At 46.0% G+C, this 20,303-nt stretch overlaps 1 protein-coding gene across 1 annotated transcript in view; it reads right to left on the reverse strand.

Annotated features, from left to right (window-relative positions):
* Mthfd1 (methylenetetrahydrofolate dehydrogenase, cyclohydrolase and formyltetrahydrofolate synthetase 1) overlaps window positions 1-20,303 on the reverse strand; it is a 66,582-nt gene that overhangs the window by 32,677 nt on the left and 13,602 nt on the right. The window contains exons 2-8 of the mRNA XM_057783221.1: window positions 19,533-19,617; window positions 9,028-9,087; window positions 8,617-8,670; window positions 8,321-8,457; window positions 8,104-8,204; window positions 5,450-5,586; window positions 4,449-4,560 (exon numbers count right to left, since the gene is read on the reverse strand). Of these exons, the coding sequence (XP_057639204.1) occupies window positions 4,449-4,560; window positions 5,450-5,586; window positions 8,104-8,204; window positions 8,321-8,457; window positions 8,617-8,670; window positions 9,028-9,087; window positions 19,533-19,617 (686 nt within the window). The remainder of the gene's footprint in view (window positions 1-4,448; window positions 4,561-5,449; window positions 5,587-8,103; window positions 8,205-8,320; window positions 8,458-8,616; window positions 8,671-9,027; window positions 9,088-19,532; window positions 19,618-20,303) is intronic.

Raw genomic sequence — 20,303 nt, forward strand, 5'->3', positions numbered from 1 at the left:
TACAAAGCTCCAACTATGTCACAGCTGCCAGATACGGTTTCTACAGCAACTGTCAGCAGTTAGTGAGCTCCAGGCAGGAGCTGGAGGAACAATTCAACATTCAGTTCCAAAGACAGCAGCTACTTAAATGCTTGCTCAAGGCAAAAAATATAATTGCGCTTTCCTTAAAAGGATCCCAACTACAAATCTCACCAGCAAAGACTAGCTATTCAAGGGGACAGATTCACGGATGTACCACACAGAGAACATCCAACACTTCCGGGCTACGCTAGGGACAGGCCCAGACTTCAGTAACCCTGGGGAGGATTTGTAGAAGCTCAGTCACATTGCCACTTCTCTTTGAGCACGGCTCTGTGGCCAAGAGGAAGTTTTCAGATGTAGCCAAAACCAAAACAACCCAGACCCAGGAAGTCCTTGTACCAACTGCCCTTGGAGGCTCTGCATTACCTGAGGTCCAAAAATGCAAAGGTCTAACACGCACCTGCTCGCAATATTTTTTAGGTGACTGGAGAGGCTAAAGGAGCACACTACAGTAAGAGAGATTCTCCTTGTAGGCCTCAGAGTCTTTCAAATGCTCAGGGGGTGGGAAGGATGGTTCAGAGAGCAAAGGCAGAGGCACGGGAGCCACACAACCTGAGTCAGAGCTCCAGAACCCACGTAAGAACCCGTGTTCCCATCATTCCAACAACCCTAGGGTGAGGTGGAGACAGGAAACTAGTGGGCCAGCTAGTCTGTGGAATACAGAAAGGCAGAAATGAAATCGCCTCCCAAGGCGCAGGCAAGACGCAGCTCCAGGAAGTTACCCCCTGACTTCCACACATGCCCCATAGCATGGACACCTACCAAATATGGAGGGCTGACTTTAAGGGACAAGAGTCTCATAGATGTTGCGTGATCAGTGGGAAAGTGACCACTTATCAGCATTTACACTATCCATTCTGAGCCCTAGACTTTCTTTTAATGGAAAGTTCCAAGCATAGAATTCAAGGCAGTTTCATCCTGACAGTTACTTTGGAGATCCCTAACTACTGGAGGCCAGTCCAGAAGCTATTATAGTGGGTGAGAGGAGACTAGATCTGGGTGTGGTGGGGAATCCGCCCCTTCTTTCATATCTCTTCTAAGTAAAACATTAGCCTGTCTCAAATTGCCTTTACTAGTAAGCTAAGCAGGAAAAACACATTCACAAGTTCTGACCAATCCTTTTCTCACTCCGCTTGATTCCTAAAAAATATTCTTTTGAGGTGACTGGAGGAGATGTGGCTCAGTGGCAGAACCCTGAATGTGCAAAGTCCTGAGTTTGATTCCCCAACCAGGCAAATCAAAATTAAAAAACAGCTAGAAAAATATATGGACTAATTTATTATTAATTTGTAAAGTGATTTTTTTCCTTTTATCCTTGAGTGGATCACTCAAACAATTCTTATTTTTTTTTAATAAGATAAAACCCAAAGTCTCGTGCATGCTAAACTCTTGTCCTACCACTGAGAATCAATCTCAAGTAAACAATTTAAGAAATATGAATCAAAGCCGGGCGGTGGTGGCGCACGCCTTTAATCCCAGCACTCGGGAGGCAGAGGCAGGCGGATCTCTGTGAGTTCGAGACCAGCCTGGTCTACAAGAGCTAGTTCCAGGACAGGCTCCAAAACCACAGAGAAACCCTGTCTTGAAAAACCAAAAAAAAAAAAAAGAAATATGAATCAAGAAGTGGCCCGGGGTAGACTAGATTGCTTCATCAAATGAAGTTATTCGAAGAACAGTATTTAGATCTTGAAGCCTACCTCTGTCCATAACCCAGTGATTTTACCATTCTCAGGGAACTACACAGTCTGGCCTTACTGATATGAATGTGCCCATACGCCTAGGACTGGTGGAAACACTGATGACCACCTATGCTATTTTGTAAACGGAGACCTCACGTTGGTTTCCCAGCCACCCAGACCCAAATAATCACGCAGAAACTATATTAATTACAACACTCCTTGGCAAATGGCTCAGGCATATTCCTAGCAAGCTCTTATATTTTAAATTAACCCATTTCTATTATTTTATATTTTACCATGAGGCTCGTCGTTTACCAGTAAGTTTCTGGCATCTTTCTCTTTTGGCAGCTACATGGCGTCTGCCTGACTCCTCTGCCTTCTTTCTCCCTTACATTCAGGAGAATTTCCCCCACCTACCTATATTCTGCACTGCCATAGGCCAAGGCAGCTTCTTTATTAACCAATGGGAATAAAGTATATTCACAACATACAGAGGGGAATCCACATTACGATTTCACCATTTACATGAGAAACCAATGTTTAAAAATCGAAATTTCAGACAAATCAACAGAATTCTAGATCCTAACCCAGGGGTTTGTGTGTGTGTGTGTTTTTAATTTCTAAAAAGTAAATAAATAAATATCCCCCTCTCCCTGAAGTAATAAGGATTGAATTCAGGGTGTAGCACAAGTTAGGCAAACTACCACAGAGCTACACCACCAGCCCAGGTTCTTCTTTTCTATCTTAAGTCTCACCCCCACCCCCACCCCCCTTTTTTTTCTTTTGAGACAGGGTTTCTCTGTGTAACAGTTCTGGTTGTCCTGGAACTCACTTTGTAGACCAGGCTAGCTTCAAACTCAGAGATACACCTGCCTCTGTCTCCCAAGTGCTGGGATTAAAGGCTTGCGCCATCACCACCCAGCTTTTTTTTTTTTTTTTTTTTTGAATGCCCATAGTAGTTTATGATCCAGAGATGCGGGGATGTATGCAGACTGAGCTTGGATGTCACATTGCAAGTGTTCACAGTGGGGAGATCAGGAGAGCAACTTCTTCTGCACCCGTTAGATAATTACACCCAGAAAATGAGTGATCAATTATGAGCTACTGTTTTAAAAGCGAGGCTGAGTGGGAGGGAGGTTAGAAACGGTGAGAACTTGACAGTGACTAACGCTGCTGGCAGCTCAGTGTCTGCATTTTAAACTTCAGATGGGAAGGGAGGAAAAAAAAAAATCACCCCTGCTGCAAGTCACCTCAACAACTCCCCAGACCTGAGCGCTAACGTCAGAAGGCAGGATGCAGGACAAGGTAGCACAGAGACTACCGAGGAGCTGACCGTAGAGCTGGAAGGGCAAGCTCTGTGTGATCAGGGCTAGGGAGAGAAGGATTTTCAGAAGACGAAGCCATCCCTGGGTGACAGGAAATCAGATATGGCTCAGGAAGAACTGGCACGGAGGAGAGGAACTGAAGAAGCTATTTAAAGTCCAAATACAGAGAAGGGTGACTGCTGGTATAGTTCAATGGGAGAGCTCTTGCCTAGCATGCACGAGGTCCTGGGTTTGATTCCCACAACCACAAAAATGAATGAATGGATGGATGAATGAATGAATTAATGGAGTCCACAGCTGGGCCACACTCACTCACAGAGCCCAGGAACTGCCATAGTGCTCAATGCACAGAAGTTGTTACTGAATTAGTAAATGGTCCTTTCACCAGCTAATACACAAACACATGTGTATATGCACATATATGTATGTGTGCGTGGGGGTGTGTGTGGGTGTGTGGATGTGTGTGTAGGTATTCCTGTACTGTTCTTAAGAAATTTCTTTTGAAAGAACAACCTGCCGCGCAGACAGGAGATGCAAAGGAGATATTCAGTGGGTAAAAGCACTTGCCACCAAATTCGATCATGTAAGTTCAAATCTGGTGAGAGACTAAGAGACTAAGGAGAAAGTAGTGTGGTTAGTTAGCACGGGCCCAGGTGACAAAGGCATGGTTCCTGTCCCAAGCAGGAAGAAGTAGGACAAAGAAGGGTGGCCCAAGATTTCATCAAATCACTCAGGATGACAAACAATTTGAAATTCACTAACTGTTGAGGTGTGGTGATGCACGCCTTTAATCCTAGCGCCCTGGAGGCAGAGACAGGTAGATCTCTGGGAGTTCAGAGCCAGCCTGGTCTATATAGTGATTTCCAGGCCAGTCAAGACTACAGAATGAGACCCTATCTTAAAAACCAACAACCTCATTGACTGTTTTGTAGTATTTCTCCATTTAATGTTTTTGGATTACAGTTGACCATGAGTAACTGAAACCAGGGAAAGCAAGGCCATCGAGAAGGGAAAACTGTTATAATAAATGATTTAAGGCTATCTACTGCCTCTGCTACAAGAAATGGTGACAGTTCCATGAAGGCTGAACAGAAGTCAGGTGAGCACACCTACAGTCCCAGCCTTCAGGAGGCTGGGCAGGACAATCATGGATTCAAAGCCAGGTTTGGCTATAGGAAGAGATTGTATCTCAAATAAATAGACAGACAGACAGACAGATAGACAAACAAGCCAGCAGCAATGCACTTGCCTCCTCTTCCACTCTCTCTGGACTAAGTCAATAGTCACCCACTAACAAAGCCGGTCTCAGCAAGCCTCGGGCTGATATAACATGAGACCTGAAGCTCTCTCCAGCACTACTCACCTGGAACGTAGTTGATCCCACAATCTATGACGACAGCCCCGGGCTTGATCCATTCCCCTTTCACCATCTCAGGCTGTCCTGTTGCAACCACCAGAATGTCTCCTTTATTTACCTAGGGGAGGGACCAAGACTTCAGAAATTACATAATCAAACACACACACCCCTAGAAGTGGAAAGGAAAATCCAGAGCTGTGGCACTAAATTTTTAGTTATCAACACCAGTTCCAGGGATACAGGATAAGGCAAACCACAGAGTTTCTGCTGACCCACCCCATGCCGTGCTCAATCCTATAACACCCCTTTCATTAGTGATTTCCCCTAACGGGAAAGGCAGTGAGAACCTGCGCAGGCTGGGGGAGCACAGGTCTAGAGCCAGACTCAGGCCAACATTCCTGGTAATGTAACCCTAGTTAACACACCCTCTTTTATGGAATGTGAGAGCTACCACCATCACCACGGAACAGTTTAAGGATATTAAAGATGGTGCCAAGGCTCTATCTTGTTCTCTGCCCACGTACAAAACTGCACTGCCAACAAGGACACGGCTGTGCGAACATTCTTGGATCAGGAATACAGCGTCAAGAGGAAGCTGCTGGGCTAAGGATGTAGCTCAGTGGTAAAATACTGCCCTACTGTAAGGGGTTCAACCCAGCCTAACAACAAAAATAACAATAATAAAGCATAAAGAACAAATGTCTGAAGATGTCCACTGCCTACCCTCTTCCAGGGCACCTCTGCAGCCAACGACATCATGCCTGGGAGATCTGGACATGATGCAATAATTTCACTGCCTGGCATTATTCCCTACATAACACTGTCTGCCAAGGGGCAGATTGGTAAAGAAAGTACATGGTCAGAATGAGCTGGATAACGGTGGGCAAATTTGTGATTTGACTGAGTTCCTCTGTCTTGTGAAACGAGACAAGAAGCACAGCATAGCTGCTTGGGTTCGGTGAGATAAGGTACCCACCCATGCCAGATGCCTACTCTGGACCGCCTACCTCTTTGTCCAGATTGGCAGTCTTGGAGTGGCAGGTGGTCACTGTGGCATTGTTCCACAGGAGCAGGTCATGCATGGGGGCACCAACTATTTTACTTCGCCCAACCACTACGGCGTGTCTTCCGGCAATCTGCACCCCTGGAAGAGAAGCCAGCATGCATCAGAGATGGAGAAGCAACCGCCCTCCTTCACGCACCACCCGGACGGAAACCAACATAGGTGCACAGAAGCTGACTCTCTGCACGGAGCAAAAATCCTCCTGAGAACACTCCCTTGGCAAAGCACACTCTCAGCTCCGGCCACGGTCTGGATCTTGTACACTGGCCTTCCTGCAGCGTGGTTTGGAGATCTGTTTAGGCCCAGATCTGCTCATTGAGTCATAAGGGAGTGGGAAGAAATCCTACACTCAAAAAAGAAACCTCGACACACAGCTAACAGCCATATGGAAGTAGTTATCAGATTAAACTACACGGGCAAAATAGTCATGAAAACGCTGGTATATGGAGCAGGGTCAGAGCAAAGGAGGAAATTAGATTAGTATCAGTCAGGCTTTCCAGATTTGGTGAGTTGATTCATATAGCTTCTCATCCAAAATTCTGTCTGGCTTAGGGCCTGAACCACAGGGTTATTTGCAGGGAAGTGACAATGGGAACAGCAAGTGACTGGAAGGCGTCTTTGCTGACTCAGCACCTCTGCTTCTGTCAACGCATCAACATTCCCTGCACCCCCCCTACCCCCGTGCTGGGGACCAAACCCAAGACCTCACACATGCTAGGCATGGGCTCTTCCACTGAACTATACCCTAAGGCTTGTTTTTATTTTGAGACACTCTAGGTTGCCTGGTTTAGCCCTGAACATCCTCTGTATAGCTCAGACAGGCTTTGTGAACTCATGGTCCTGCCTCATGCGTCACCAGGCCCGGCCAGTTTAAAGTGCTTTTTAGCACTGATACCTGCTGTCTCACAGAGGTGACAGACGAGCGCTCCACATCACCCCCTGGCCTGTGAGATGCAGTCCTTGACTATGAGAACGGAGCAGAGTGGGAGCTACGTGGAGTTACCAGGAGGGGGCTGAAAATGAGCTGCTCGCACAGAAGGAGAGTTCTGGAACAGTCTTCTGCCCAGCCATCAAGGCTTGCTTGAGACTTAAACCACATTTCTCACAAAATCATCAATGTCATCAGAAGCCAGCACTTACAGAAGGTTGACGTCATGACTCTGTGTACTAGAACTGATGTCCTCGCAGTTTGAAATGATGAACAAGCACATGGGTGGGTCGGAGGCGTGGCTCCACCGCAGAAGAGCTGACTAGCAGGCCTGCGCCGTGGATTTCATCCCACCTTACTGGACCAACGAGAATTCAGCTAGGTCTCAAGCTACCTTAAGGCTAGAGTGGCTTCACTTGTGAGAAACTGGGAGGACACAGATGCTGGAGCTCATGGGATTCGCTTCTATAAAGCTGTAACAAACACTGGCTGAACATAATGAAGACTGTAAACTGCAGGTCTGAACTGTCAGAGCTGGGCCAACAGCAGACCCCTTTCCTTAGCAACGCTGGCCAAGCGCCTCGCTTGAAACTGCTAACCTACTTCTTTCTGATGGGACTCGTTTCCTTGCAAAAAAAAAACTCTGCTAAAAGTATTCATAAGGAAACTAAAATGCAAAGGTACCATCTCTGTAATAAAGCAAAGTGGGGCGACTGTTGAAGAGATCTGTTCCAGCCATCTGCCCACTGCTGGAACCACAGTAGGGACCTAGGGCTGGCTCCTGAGACAGGAACTTACACGTTTACACTCTGAATTTTCACCGCCATTTAGGATTTCTGCACTATCCTCACACAAAATAACTTGCTCTGAATGCACATAACTGTTCTGGTGGCAGCTCCATCCCAGCCCCTGGCATCCATATACCCAGAGTCTGGAATGTTCTGGTAGAAGTTCCTCCCCAAGCACCTTCCTTATCTCTCTTCAAACTCTGCTGCATCTCAGAAAGTTTGCCAAATGATGACCCCTGCCCCTCGCCAAGAGATGCTCCAGACCATTCCCACAGGGTATTTAAAATGGCCCCCAGAAAACAGACACATGGTTTTTCAGTCTCTCTTCCCCATCTCCTATCTTGGGTAGAGGGGTGGAAAATCGCCCAGAAGTGTTTTATCCATTAAACCTGGGTTTTTTCCTAATTTGGTTTGATTTGGTCTGATTTGGATTGCTGCATCGGTGGAGAGGCTTATCAGAGGTGCAGAAACTTTTCAATAACCTTGGCTTCAAACCTTGGTTCTGTTACCTTTTGGACAAAGCTATCTCTCTGACCTTTGGTCTGCTTGCTTATTTTTGCTTTCTGCACAGGGAACTGAACCTTAGCCCTTGGTTTTGACACAAGGTCTCATGTGTCGAGGATGGCCTCAAACTTATGATCCTCCTTCCAAGAGCTGAGATTACAGGTGTTTTTGCAAGGACTCTGGCATTGGAGCCTGTTCCTCCGCCTGTTAAACAACAGCACGTACATTCCACATGGGGAGAAAAATCGAGCCTTTTCTTCAGCTTTTGTTTTGTCAATCCCGTCCATTTCCCTAAGGTCCACTTCCTCAGTATTGTCGTGTATCTAAAAGGCTCTTAGGAAACGGCGGCCTCTTGTCGCTGGCTGGCCTCATCTTTACCTGTCTCTTTGATGAGTTCCAAGCATCCTTTGGGTGTGCACGGAATGAAGCAGTCATTCAGATCACCTCTGGCAAGTTTCCCAGCACTGATGCTAGTCAACCTAAAACAAAGCCATCAAAATAAGGAAGAAGGAAGGCAGGCTCTGTTCTTTGGAAACAAATGTGGTATATTTCCAGAAACAGAAGCACAGTAAATAAACACAGGGGTAGCACTCACCCATCCACGTCCTTGTCGGGCGCAATGGCGTTGATGACAGCTTCGGTGTTAATGGAATTCTCTGAATCCAAAGGCAGCTGCACTATGAATCCGTGTACACTGGAGTCCTCGTTCAAGGAGATGACATGCTTTAACACCTAAAACAAGTGTCATATTTCATTTGTTTACCACACAGATGCTGAAACGGGGAAGTGTGGGCTGGGGAGAAGAACCTGGAGATCTGTCTGCAAAGTGTATCTCAGCCCCTGAAAGAAGCCGCCGGGGAGGCACCTCACCGCGCTCATACACACGCTCACCTCGGACTCTGTGGATGTTCTCGGTAATTTAAAGTGAGTGGCTTTGATTCCAATCTGCAGAAATGAACACAGGAAACGGGTAAACGGTAAGAGAGCCTGCCACCTGGGCCTGTTCCTTTGAAGGACTGTGACTAAGACAAAGGAGCGCCAGGCGTCACTTCACCCTGTGCGTGGAGAAGAATCAACCCATCGTACCAGCAATTCACCTGTTACCATGGCAGTCACCATCACTGCCTACCCGTCATCTGGGAAGAAAACTAACAAGAAGCACACGGGGGAAAACCAGCTGTGCTAGGTCACTGGTCCGGACCTGCTCAGCAAGCAGCTAAATCAGGGCCTGCTGGTGGCAGGAAGTTTCGTGGGGAGGGGTCACCAGCAGGATGTGGAGGGGTGGTGGGGTTCTGGTTTTACCTCCTCAGCAGCTTTCAGCTTCACATTTATATAAAGATTGGAGTCATCTCTGTCGCCAACCTGGAATAATAAATACATGCAAATCAGACGGTTAGGGAAAGGCAAAGTGTACAGAAAAACTTCTGCAATTTTAGTTTGGATAAAACGAATGTTTGAGCTGCGTCACTCTTGATGAAGGGAACTTTTCTGGAAGACAAGGAGGCTGGGAGTGAATACAAGTGGCGTCACTCTGTACCCTGACCGGGCTCAGACAACCCAGGGACAATCCAAAAGGAAAAAGCATGCTAAGGTGAGCTCAATGATCCAGATGGCCAGCCTGCACAATAAGGATAACTCATCTTTTTTAAAAAATGGGGGGAGCTGGAGAGATGGCTCAAAGGTTAAGAGCACTGGCTGCTTTTCCAGAGGTCCTGAGTTCAATTCCCAGCAACCACATGATGCCTCCTAAGTATCTATAATGAGATCTGGTGCCCTCTTCTGGCATGCAGGTGTACATGCAGGCAGAACCCTGCATACATAATAAATCTTTGAAAAAGGAAAAAAAAATTATAAAAAGCAAATAAACAGGCCTGGAAGGATGGCTCAGCCGTTAAAGGCTACGCTCACAACCAAAAATATAAGAGTTCGGTTCCAGTACCCACGGCTGTCCCACCAGGTACCAAGAAAAAAAAAGCAAATAAACAAAAAAGGGTGTGTGCCTGCTGCTGCCCCGTAGCTGCTCCATGAACAAGGCAGCAGTGTTTCAGGCTACCAGAAATGCGGGATTACTTAGAAAAGTACAGGTAATTGAAACAGAAATTATCATCAGACCAGAAAAACACCAGAGGGGAGTTCCCAAAGGCACCCTCCACCCACCTCCCCCCCCACCCCCCCCCCCCCCCGGGCCGTGGAAATGCTCATGTTCAGCCACACTACAGTGAAAACTGTCAGTGCACTCTGCTAATGGACACAGAACAGAACCGGGGGGAGGGCAAACTGTTGCCCGCCTCCCGGCAGTCAGTGTAAGAGCCATTGGACCCTTGAAACCCGGACCCCACTACACCCTGTTTTTCACCCTGACCAAGCCTGCGGTTCTTCAATGCAATCAGTTATCTGTAAACATCTATTTCACAGATGAGTTCCCGTGTCCTGGGGGCCAACAGCTCTTTGCATTAAGGTTTGCTTCTCTCCACACTGCAGAGGGCAAAGCAGTTGTTAAGTGAAGCCCTCAGCACAGGAGGCTGGCCTTTATAACAGCGTTTCCAGAACCTTCTGTGGGGATAGTCTGAGGCTGCTCTGGGATCTCAGGAATATGGCCCCATTCTCAGTTCTGGTTGTTTCGTGTTTGTTTGGTTCTCAGCTTTGCTGACTGATTTGAACTTCAAAGAAACTAGGAGAGACCCACGGGGGAACTTGAATCCTGGAAGTTTAGCTTTGTTTTTCCGGTCCTGCCTCCTGCATGCTGGATGCTAGACAAGCCCTGAGCATACGGCACATCCCCAAGCTCTGAGCCTCTCACAGGGGAGCTGGTTATATAATCAATGATAGACTAGATGCAAGAATGTTTAAAGAACATTAGACTCTTGACTGGCACTCAAGTGGGTGGGTGTAGACTGGTTCCCCAGAACACATCTTAATCCCAATATGATTTATCAAGAATGCTACTTAAGCATTTCATCCTAAGTGCTAATCCCTTCCTACAAAGGGGTCGTGTATTATACTATCAGAAAGACCCAAAAAACCAGATATGGTGGCACACACCTGTAATCCTAGCACTTAGGAGGCTGAGGCAGGAGGGAGATTGGTGAGTTTGAAATCAAGCTGGGTCTCATATAGCCAAGGCTGATTCTGATCCTCCTGCCTCTGCCTCCCACAACCTGGCCAAAGGTTTTTATAATGAGTCAGAAGGCGTCTATGCTAGGGTTTATCTTTACTCTTTAAGACAGGGTCTCACTGTATAGCCCTGGGTGGCCAAGAACTTGTTATATAAACCAGGCTGGCCGTGAACACAGACATCTTCCTGCCTCTGCCTCTCGAGCAGTGGGATTAAAAGCAGACACCGCTGCACCATTGAGCACACAGTCGTAATTCTGACACTTTGAGGGAGCTGTGGAGTCCAAGGCCAGGTTCTGCGTGGCTCCACAGCAGGTTCAAAGTCAGCTTCTACTACACGAAACCTGGTCTCAAAAAACCAAACACCAAACAACAACAAACAAAAAAACCAAGCTTCTTCCAAAGGAATATGCCAAATGGCAGACAACACAGGTACAAAAGGAGGACTGGGGTCCAGGCTTGGGAGGTCTCAGCCATCTTAGGGGCCATGGTGAGGGTCCAGAGCTTCATGGAGGTAAAATGGAAGATAAGGAGTGGACCACCTCACCAAGTTGGGTCACCTGGTCAAGGACATGAAGATCAAGGCCCTGGGCGAGATCTACTTGTCCTCCCTGCCATCAAGGAAGCTGTGACCATTGATGCTCTCTTGGGAGCATCCCTAGAGGATGACATTCTAAAGACTGCAGACTTGGGTTACAACGATCATGTTGGTCTTGGTGTTAAGTGCTCTAAGGAGGTAACCACTGCCATCCAAGGAGCCATCATCTTGGCCAAGCTTCCCATTGTCTTTCTGCAGAAGGGTTACCATGGAAACAAGATTGGCAAGCCCCACTCAATCCTGTGCAAGGTGACAGGTCACTGTGGTTGTGCTCATCCTGTGTGCCTCATCCCTGTCCCCAGAGGTAATGGCATGATCTCCGTTCCTGTACCCAAGAAGTTGCTTCAATAGCAGTATTTATGACTACTACACAGCAGCCAGGGGCTGCCCTGTCACCTGGACAACTTCACCAAGGTCACCTCTAAAGTCATCTCCAAGACCTACAGCTACCTGACTCCCAACTTCAGGAAAGAGACCATTCACCAAGTCTTCCTATCTGGAGGAATCCACTGACCAGCTTGTGGAAACTCACACCGGAGTCTCTGTTTAGAGGACCCCAGGCTTCAGCTGTAGCTACAACATAGAGTTTTTATACTAGAAAGTGTATCAAGTCAGGAAGGAAGGAAGGAAGGAAGGAAGGAAGGAAGGAAGGAAGGAAGGAAGGAAGGAAGGAAGGAGAAGGAAGGGAAAGGAAATCCCACAAGTTATACTTGGACTAGATCATGAACATCCTATCGTTTGTTTTAAGTCTGGGCTGAAATGACAGCTGTGCACGCACCCTGGCTGCACGGATGTCCTTTAAGAGAATGCTAACGAGCTTGAGGTCCCGCAGACTGCTGCCTGGGCTAGGCAGAATAGTGTGAGTGTGAACATGTCAGAATCATGTAAGAGCCGAAATGGCCTACGGTTGTCTTTATAGCTCTGTTATCCACCTCATATCTGACGGCCTCATAACTTCTAGATAAAACTCTAGAAAGGTCTAAGCTTGACATGTTTATCCTCTATTAACCCTAAAACTAAGACCCACAAAGATAGTAGATTGCCTTAGTGTAGCCCACCTATCTGATCACCTTAGTGTAGCCCACCTATCTGATCACCCAGATGTGAACTTGTGACTGATGGTTTTCTTTGTGACTATAAAAGTTCATGTGACCTTTCCATGGTGGAAAGTCATTCTGATCCTTGGAATGATCATTTGAATCTATATTTTCTGGCTTATCATGGTCAGAATAAATCCTTTTCGTTTTTCCTAAAGTAGAGTTGATTTGCATGGTAACAAGGGAGAAAAACAAGCAGATTTTGGAACCAGTGCTTGGTTGGGGTGCAAAACTCATCCTTTGGGCAAGTAATTGCTTGGGGCAGCAATTACTGTTAGGACAGCTTTTACCTTATAGGGGTAAAACAATTAGTACAGTCATAAATACAGAACCTTTGGACCACAATAAACACTTATCTATGCAAGCAGTGCTGCCATCCCTTCAGTAAAGGGAGTGTAGTGGGTGGGTTAGGATGAGGCTTGTATTTTACCAAGTGCTTCCTGCTGGAGAGATGGCTCAGAGATTAAGAGCACTTGCTGCGCTTTTAGGGAACCTGGCTTGATTCCCAAACCCAAATGGCAGCTCACAACCATCTATAAACTCCAGTTCCAGGGAATTCAGGGGTCTCTTCCGGCCTATGTGGGTACCAAGTATGCATGTGGTGCACAGACATACATACAAGCTCATTCATACACTAAAAACAAAACAAAACAAACAAACAAGCAAATAAACAAACAAAAAACCCAAGGGTGGCCCAGAATGGGAGGGATAGGTATCTAAAGCAGGGAACAAGATCCAAGATCTGCTGTAGGACTATGGTCTTGTACCCTGTAAAGATTTGTTACTTGTATTTTAATAAAACGCTGATTAGCCAGTAGCCAGGCAGGAAGTATAGTCAGGGTGACCAGAACAGGAGAATTCTGGGAAGATGATAGAGTCAGTCTGCATTCATCACCCAGCCACAGAGAAAGCAAGATGAGAATGCCTCACTGATAAAGGTACCAAGCCACATGGCTAACATAGACAAGAATTATGGGCTAATTTAAGATGTAAGAGTTAGTTAATAACCTGAGACTGAAAAGCTTCTGTAAAGCAAAGGACATGGTCAGCAAGACAAAACGACAGCCTACAGAATGGGAAAAGATCCTCACTAACCCCACATCAGACAGAGGTCTGATCTCCAAAATATACAAAGAGCTCAAGAAACTGAACACCAAAAGATCATACAATCCAATAAAAAAATGGAGTACATACCTAAACAGAGAACTCTCAACAGAGGAATCTAAAATGGCTGAAAGACACTTAAGGAAATGTTCAACAACCTTAGTCATCAGAAAAATGCAAATCAAAACAACTATGAGATTCCATCTTACACCTGAAAGAATTGCTAAGATCAAAAACACCGATGACAACTTATGCTGGAGAGGTAGTGGGGAAAAGGGAACACTCCTGCATTGCTGGTGGGAATGCAAGCTGGTACAGCCCTTTGGATGTCAGTGTGGCGATTTCCCAGAAAATTAGGAAACAACCTTCCTCAAGACATAGTAATACCACTTTTGGGTATATATCCAAAAAATGCTCAATCGTGCCACAAGGACATGTGCTCTACTGTGTTCATAGCAGCTTGTTTGTCATAGTCAGAACCTGGAAACAACCTAAATGCCCCTTGACCAAAGAATGGATAAGGAAAATGTTGTACATTTACACAATGGAGTACTACATAACAGAAAAAATAACGACATCTTGAAATCTGCAGGAAAATGGATGGAGCTAGAAAACATTATTTTGAGTGAGGTAACCCAGACACAGAAAGACAATTATGACAAGTACTCACTTATAGGTGATTTTTAAACATAAAGCAAAAAAAGCCAGTCCACAAACCACAATCCCAGTGAACTTAGACAACAATGCAGACCCTAAGAGAGGCTTACATAGATCTAATCTACATGGGAAGTAGAAAGTATAAAAAGACAAGATCTCCTGAATAAACTGGGAACATGGGGACCTTGGGGGAGGGTTGAAGGGGAAAGGGGGGAGGCAGGGAGGGGAGTAGAGAAAAATGTAGAGCTCAATAAAAATCAATAAAAACAAATAATTCTTGCTGGGCGGTGGTGGCGCACGCCTTTAATCCCAGCACTTGGGAGGCAGAGGCAGGCGGATCTCTGTGAGTTCGAGACCAGCCTGGTCTACAAGAGCTAGTTCCAGGACAGGCTCCAAAACCACAGAGAAACCCTGTCTCGTAAAACCAAAAAAAAAAAAAAAAAAAAAAAAAAAAATCTTTTAAATAAAAAAAGAATTAGTTAATAAGAAACTCTGAGTTACTAGGCCAACCAGTTTATAATTAACGTAGGCCTCTGTGTGTTTCTCTGGGACTGAATAGCTGCAGGACTGAGAGGGACAAAAACTTCTGTCAACAAAGATCCAAGAAGCAGATTCCTGGGAATGATGTTTTGTTTTGAACGAGGAACAGGCTGGCCTTGAACTCCTAGTCCTCTGGCAGCACTGGGATAGGCGTGTACCACACAGGCTTGAGTAGAGATGACCTTAGCCCTCTGGCAGGAGTGTCTAGGAAGATGAGAAGGCCGGGAACCTTTTAGGTAGCCAAATCAAGCCTAGAGCAGTCATAGCACTGTAGTAATATGGAGCAGCGGGGCTGCATCCCGGCACCCGGCCGCCCGCATGGCTTTACCCAAAATAATTACACGGAAACTGTATTCTTTTAAACACTGCCTGGCCCATTAGTTCCAACCTCTTATTGGCTAGCTCTTACATATTGATCTAACCCATTTCTAATAATGTGTGTAGCCCACGAGGTGGCTTACCAGGGAAGATCTTAACCTGCGTCTGTCTGGAGTGGGAGAATCATGGCGACTCACTGACTTGGCTTCTTTCTCCCAGCATTCTGTTCTGTCTACTCCACCCACCTAAGGGTTGGCCTATCAAATGGGTCTAGGCAGTTTTTTTTATTAATTAACCAATGACCTTCCTCCATCATTTCCCCTTTTTCTGTTTAAACAAAAAGAAAAGCTTTAACTTTAACATAGTAAAATCACATATAACAAAACAGTTATCAAGTAAGAATTACAGTTACAATATTTATATCTATTTTAACTTTTATCATAACTAAGGAAAACTACAACTAGTAATTTTATTATGTTAAAATGAAAGCCTTCTTTTTTGTTTAAACAGAAAAAGGGGAAATGATGTGGGAGTGATTTCTTTCTAATCTGTTGCTTTCATTGGTTAATTAATAAAAAAACTGCCTAGGCCCATTTGATAGGCCAATCCTTAGGTGGGTGGAGTAAACAGAACAGAATGCTGGGAGAAAGAAGCCGAGTCAGGCAGTTGCCATGATTCTCCCACTCCAGACAGGCGCAGGTTAAGATCTTTCCTGGTAAGCCAGCTCGTGGTGCTACACAGAATATTAGAAATGGGTTAGATCAATATGTAAGAGCTAGCCAATAAGAGGCTGGAACTAATGGGCCAGGCAGTGTTCAAAAGAATACAGTTTCCCAAAAAAAAAAAAAAAAAAAAAGCCGGGCGGTGGTGGCGCACGCCTTTAATCCCAGCACTTGGGAGGCAGAGGCAGGCGGATCTCTGTGAGTTCGAGACCAGCCTGGTCTACAAGAGCTAGTTCCAGGACAGGCTCCAAAACCACAGAGAAACCCTGTCTCGAAAAACCAAAAAAAAGAATACAGTTTCCGTGTAATTATTTCAGGTATAAAGCTAGCTGTGCAGGTGGCCGGGTGCTAGGAACGTAGCCCGCCGCTCCTATACCAACAATAGCACCGTTTCATCGCTAAAAGACATAAGCAGCAGAAATTGTTAGGCTACAGTAGACACTTGCAAAATCAATACATTTGAGGTCAATTTTAAATATTATTTCTGAGTAATGGTTTGGCTGGAATAAATGAATCTGGGTACTGTGGCACACAGCTGTGATCCCAGCATTTGGGAGATAGAAACAGAAGGATTGAAGTTCAAGCCATCCAGTCTGAGACACAAAGACCCTTTCAAAACCAAACAGATGCTAAAGGGGGAAGGAAGGACAAAGGAAGAAATCACAACAATTTAAAGAGCTTAATTGGTTTTCTTGCACCTCTACAATCAAGCACACTTTACTCCATAAAGCAGAAGTTGGGTTTTTGGACCGAGAAGGCTAAGGAAAGCAGGGAAAAAGGAGAAAGTTTATGTACCGTTTCAAAGTCACTTTCTCTGCAAGGTGAGGGGCAGGAAGTCAGAACCACAGAAAAGATAACAGATTGGACAACGTCCCATTACAACTGACACTGGCCAGTTTGGGCAAATTAGCTGTTTTCTCTCAGTGCAGAAAAACAGTTCGGTGGCATTGAACATGTGCATGACCAACTCCATTTTGACCTCTCATTGAACTGCTAGACCCAGTGAAGTAGCTTAGTCCAGTGATTTACAGAAATGAATTCTTTTCTTTCGTTCCTGTTTGGCCCCCCTCTTTTGCAGTGCTGAGGATAAACTCAGGGCCCAGTGTGTGGAAGTACTCTACCACTGAGCTACACCTCCAGCCCACAGCCACAATTCTTGACATTTATTTCTTCCCACAGCAAACAATTAATAAGCCAAGAAGTAACCAGTCTCCAAATGTACCAGGTATACACCCACCACACAAATCTTGGTGCTTAGTTATTTGAAGAAAGGAAAAAAAAAAAAGAAAAAGCCACCACAGCACGGAGCACACCAGGCAGTCGCAGCCTTCTGTGTGCATTTCTGCTCTGCTCAGGCTGTGTAGATAAATAGCAGTGTGGGTCAGGGGAGGCGGGATTTGACTACCACTCAAATTTTAATAAAGAAGGGACAGAGGCTAAGCAAAGAATTAAATGGCATGCCTGTGTGCAGACGCACAGAGAGAATGAGGGACATGGGAGATGATGATTCCGAAGGAAGTTTCAAATGAGGGCTGTTTCTGCCATCCAAACCAATCCTTCAGACATCCACAGTTACGAAGTAGTCGCGTGTGACAGCTGTCCCTTTGTCAAGGCTTGTCATGAGCAATTTCCTTTTAAGCTCTGACAGCCTTTACATAGATAGTATGATGTCATTTGCTGTGTGTGTGTGTGTGTGTGCGCGCACACGAGCGCGTGCTGACTTTTATATTGACAGTACACAAGTAACAGGGTAAGTCTGCTGGGGGCAGCACAAATCAAGCCAAGGACACCAACCCCACTACATCTTCTACTCCGCCACGGTCCCTCGGGAAAAACAGATGGCAGTTTCACCGAGGAATGCTCTTGACAAGCAACACCAGTTATCGATGTTATTAGACTCAACCTGGAAGTCTTTTCAGGATCTCTGTAAAGAATCAGGAAGTCCCCACAGTTCTGCTGTCTGTGAAGGAAGCTCAGAGGCTATTAATAAGAGAAGCATTTGTGCTAATCTGCCTTGCCAGATGAACCAGATGCATTTTCCCAACTTTTCTTGAAAGAACTGACAAACAACGATTACTCAGGCTTGAGTATTTTGCAAATACTTTCTAAAAATGAACAACTGGGCTGGGCATGGTGCTGTACACATTTGCAATCCCAGCACTCTGGAGGATGAGGCAAGAGGATGCCCACAAGTCCAAGGCCAACATGGCCACATAGTCCAGGCAAGTTAAAGTGCTAAATCCTGTCCCAAACAAAAACCAGTAAAAAACAAAAATAAAATTTCACTCTTGGTGGTGTCTTGGCTAGTTTAATGTCTTTTTTTTTTTTTTAAATGTTTTTCAAGACAGGGTTTCTCTGTCTTGTCAGCCCTAGCTGTCCTGTAGTCCAGGCTGGCCTCGAACTCACAAAGATCCACCTGCCTCTGCCTCCTGAGTGCTAGGATTAAAGGAACACGTCACCACCGCCCAGCTTGTTTTTTGTTTGTTTTTTGATTTTTCGAGACAGGGTTTTTCTGTGTAACAGTCCTGCCTGTCCTGGAACTTGTTTTGTAGATTAGGCTGGCCTCGAACTCACAGAGATCTGCCTGCCTCTGCCTCCCGAGTGCTGGGATTAAAGGCGTTCGTCATCACTGCCAGCTCTCCATGTTTATCTTAACATATCAAGAGTTTCCTATTGGCCTTTTGAAATAAATTATATTTAACACTTAATGGGGAGGGGCTAATTCATCAGTTAAGAGCACATGCTGCTCTTACAGAGGAGCAGAATAAGGTTCTCAGCACCCACACTGGGAGCTTACAACCATCACTAAGTCTAGCTCAAGGGACCCTGATGCCTCCTTCTGGACTCCAGACGTAATGACATTCACATGTGCACATACCCACACAAGGATACATACTTATACTGATAACTAAAAACAAAAGGTCCTTTAGGGCAGGGCATGGTGATGCACACCTCTAATCCCAGCACGCAGGAGGTGAGGCAGGCAGATAGAGCTCATTGAGTTAGAAGCCAGGGAATTTCAGGCCAGCCATGATTACTACACAGTGAGACCCAGCCTAAAAAAAAAAATCTTTTAACAAAAGAGTTAATGTACTTAACACACACACACAAAAGAAAAAGACCCACCAAACTTTCTTTCCAATACAGTAACTATTAGCAGCTAAGTTCCATGAGATCTTTAAATTTTAAGAGTACAAAGGGTCCTAAGAAGACCCAAGGGGCGGGGCTAATGATGCAGTGGGGAGAGGGCTGCTCTACCATGCAGGAGGCCCCGAGTTCCATCCCCAGCACCACACAAAACCAAGCAGGGTGGCAGAAGCCTACAGCCCCAGCAGCTGGGAGGTGAAGCAGATAAATTAGGAGTCTACATAGCCTATAAAGCAACTCCGATGCCAGTCTGGGATACACGAGGCCCTGTCTCAAGACTTTTGTATTTTAGTATTTTCAAAAAATACTAAAGTGCCCAAAGGGCATCACACTGGCACAGGGCAGGTTAATCCGGCACCCGGAAGCTGGGTGGTAGAGGGAGCCCGCGACGAGACACCACAGTGTGTGACGTTTCACAACAGGGCAGAAAGAGGCCTGAAGTGCGGCTGCTTCTCATGCTGGGGAGAGGCTGGGTAGGGTGGGGCTAAAGGGAAGAGGATGCCATACTACCTGCAGGATGGCCAGGCCAGGCGTGAAGCCGGGGACTTGCTCCTTCATCTGAGTCACCTGGCTCTTCAGTCGCTCCCTTATTTGCCTAGGGGGAAAGAAAAGGTGTGAGTTTCCGTTTCCTTCACTGGCAAGCTTAAGCACGGGAGGTTGCTGGATGCATCTCTTGGAAATTCAAGTCACCATCAGCAACGGGTTTTATCTGGTAGGCCATATCTCATGGCCTTCCCACCAATTCCCCAGGCCTCGGTTTAACTTGGATTGTTCTCTAACTTCTACTGACAGTGACTGAACCAAGAGGTAAGGATAGAGAAGGTCGTTTACAGTATCTCAGTTGGGGACTGAAGAGGTAGCTCAGCAGTTAAAGATGAGACCCAAGTTGGGTTCCGATCACCCACATCAGGCAGCTCACAAGCGTCTGTAACCCCGGCTCCGGGGGGATTGGGTTTGATCCTGCCACACACTCGCGTGCACACACAATTCAGCAACAAATGTTAACATCTTAGTCGGGGCGGATACAGTGCGGTGTCAGACCACACGCCTAGTATTGCGAGGCCCTGGGGTCCAGCCTCTAAAACAGAATGAATCCAAGGACGCTCACGGCTCCGCAATCCCGCAGTGAGTAAAGAAAAACCTGGACAATTCTGGAAGGCTCTGCTCTTCTTGGCATTTCCACTCCCCACGTGCTGTCCTGAGAAGCCTTTATAGTGGAGAAGCCTTTATGCGTCCGGTTTATAATGCCACCACACACTTTAGCGTGACCACAGTCACATG

The sequence above is a fragment of the Chionomys nivalis genome, chromosome 10, assembly GCF_950005125.1.
Source record: "Chionomys nivalis chromosome 10, mChiNiv1.1, whole genome shotgun sequence".
NCBI classification, from domain to species: Eukaryota; Metazoa; Chordata; class Mammalia; order Rodentia; family Cricetidae; genus Chionomys; species Chionomys nivalis.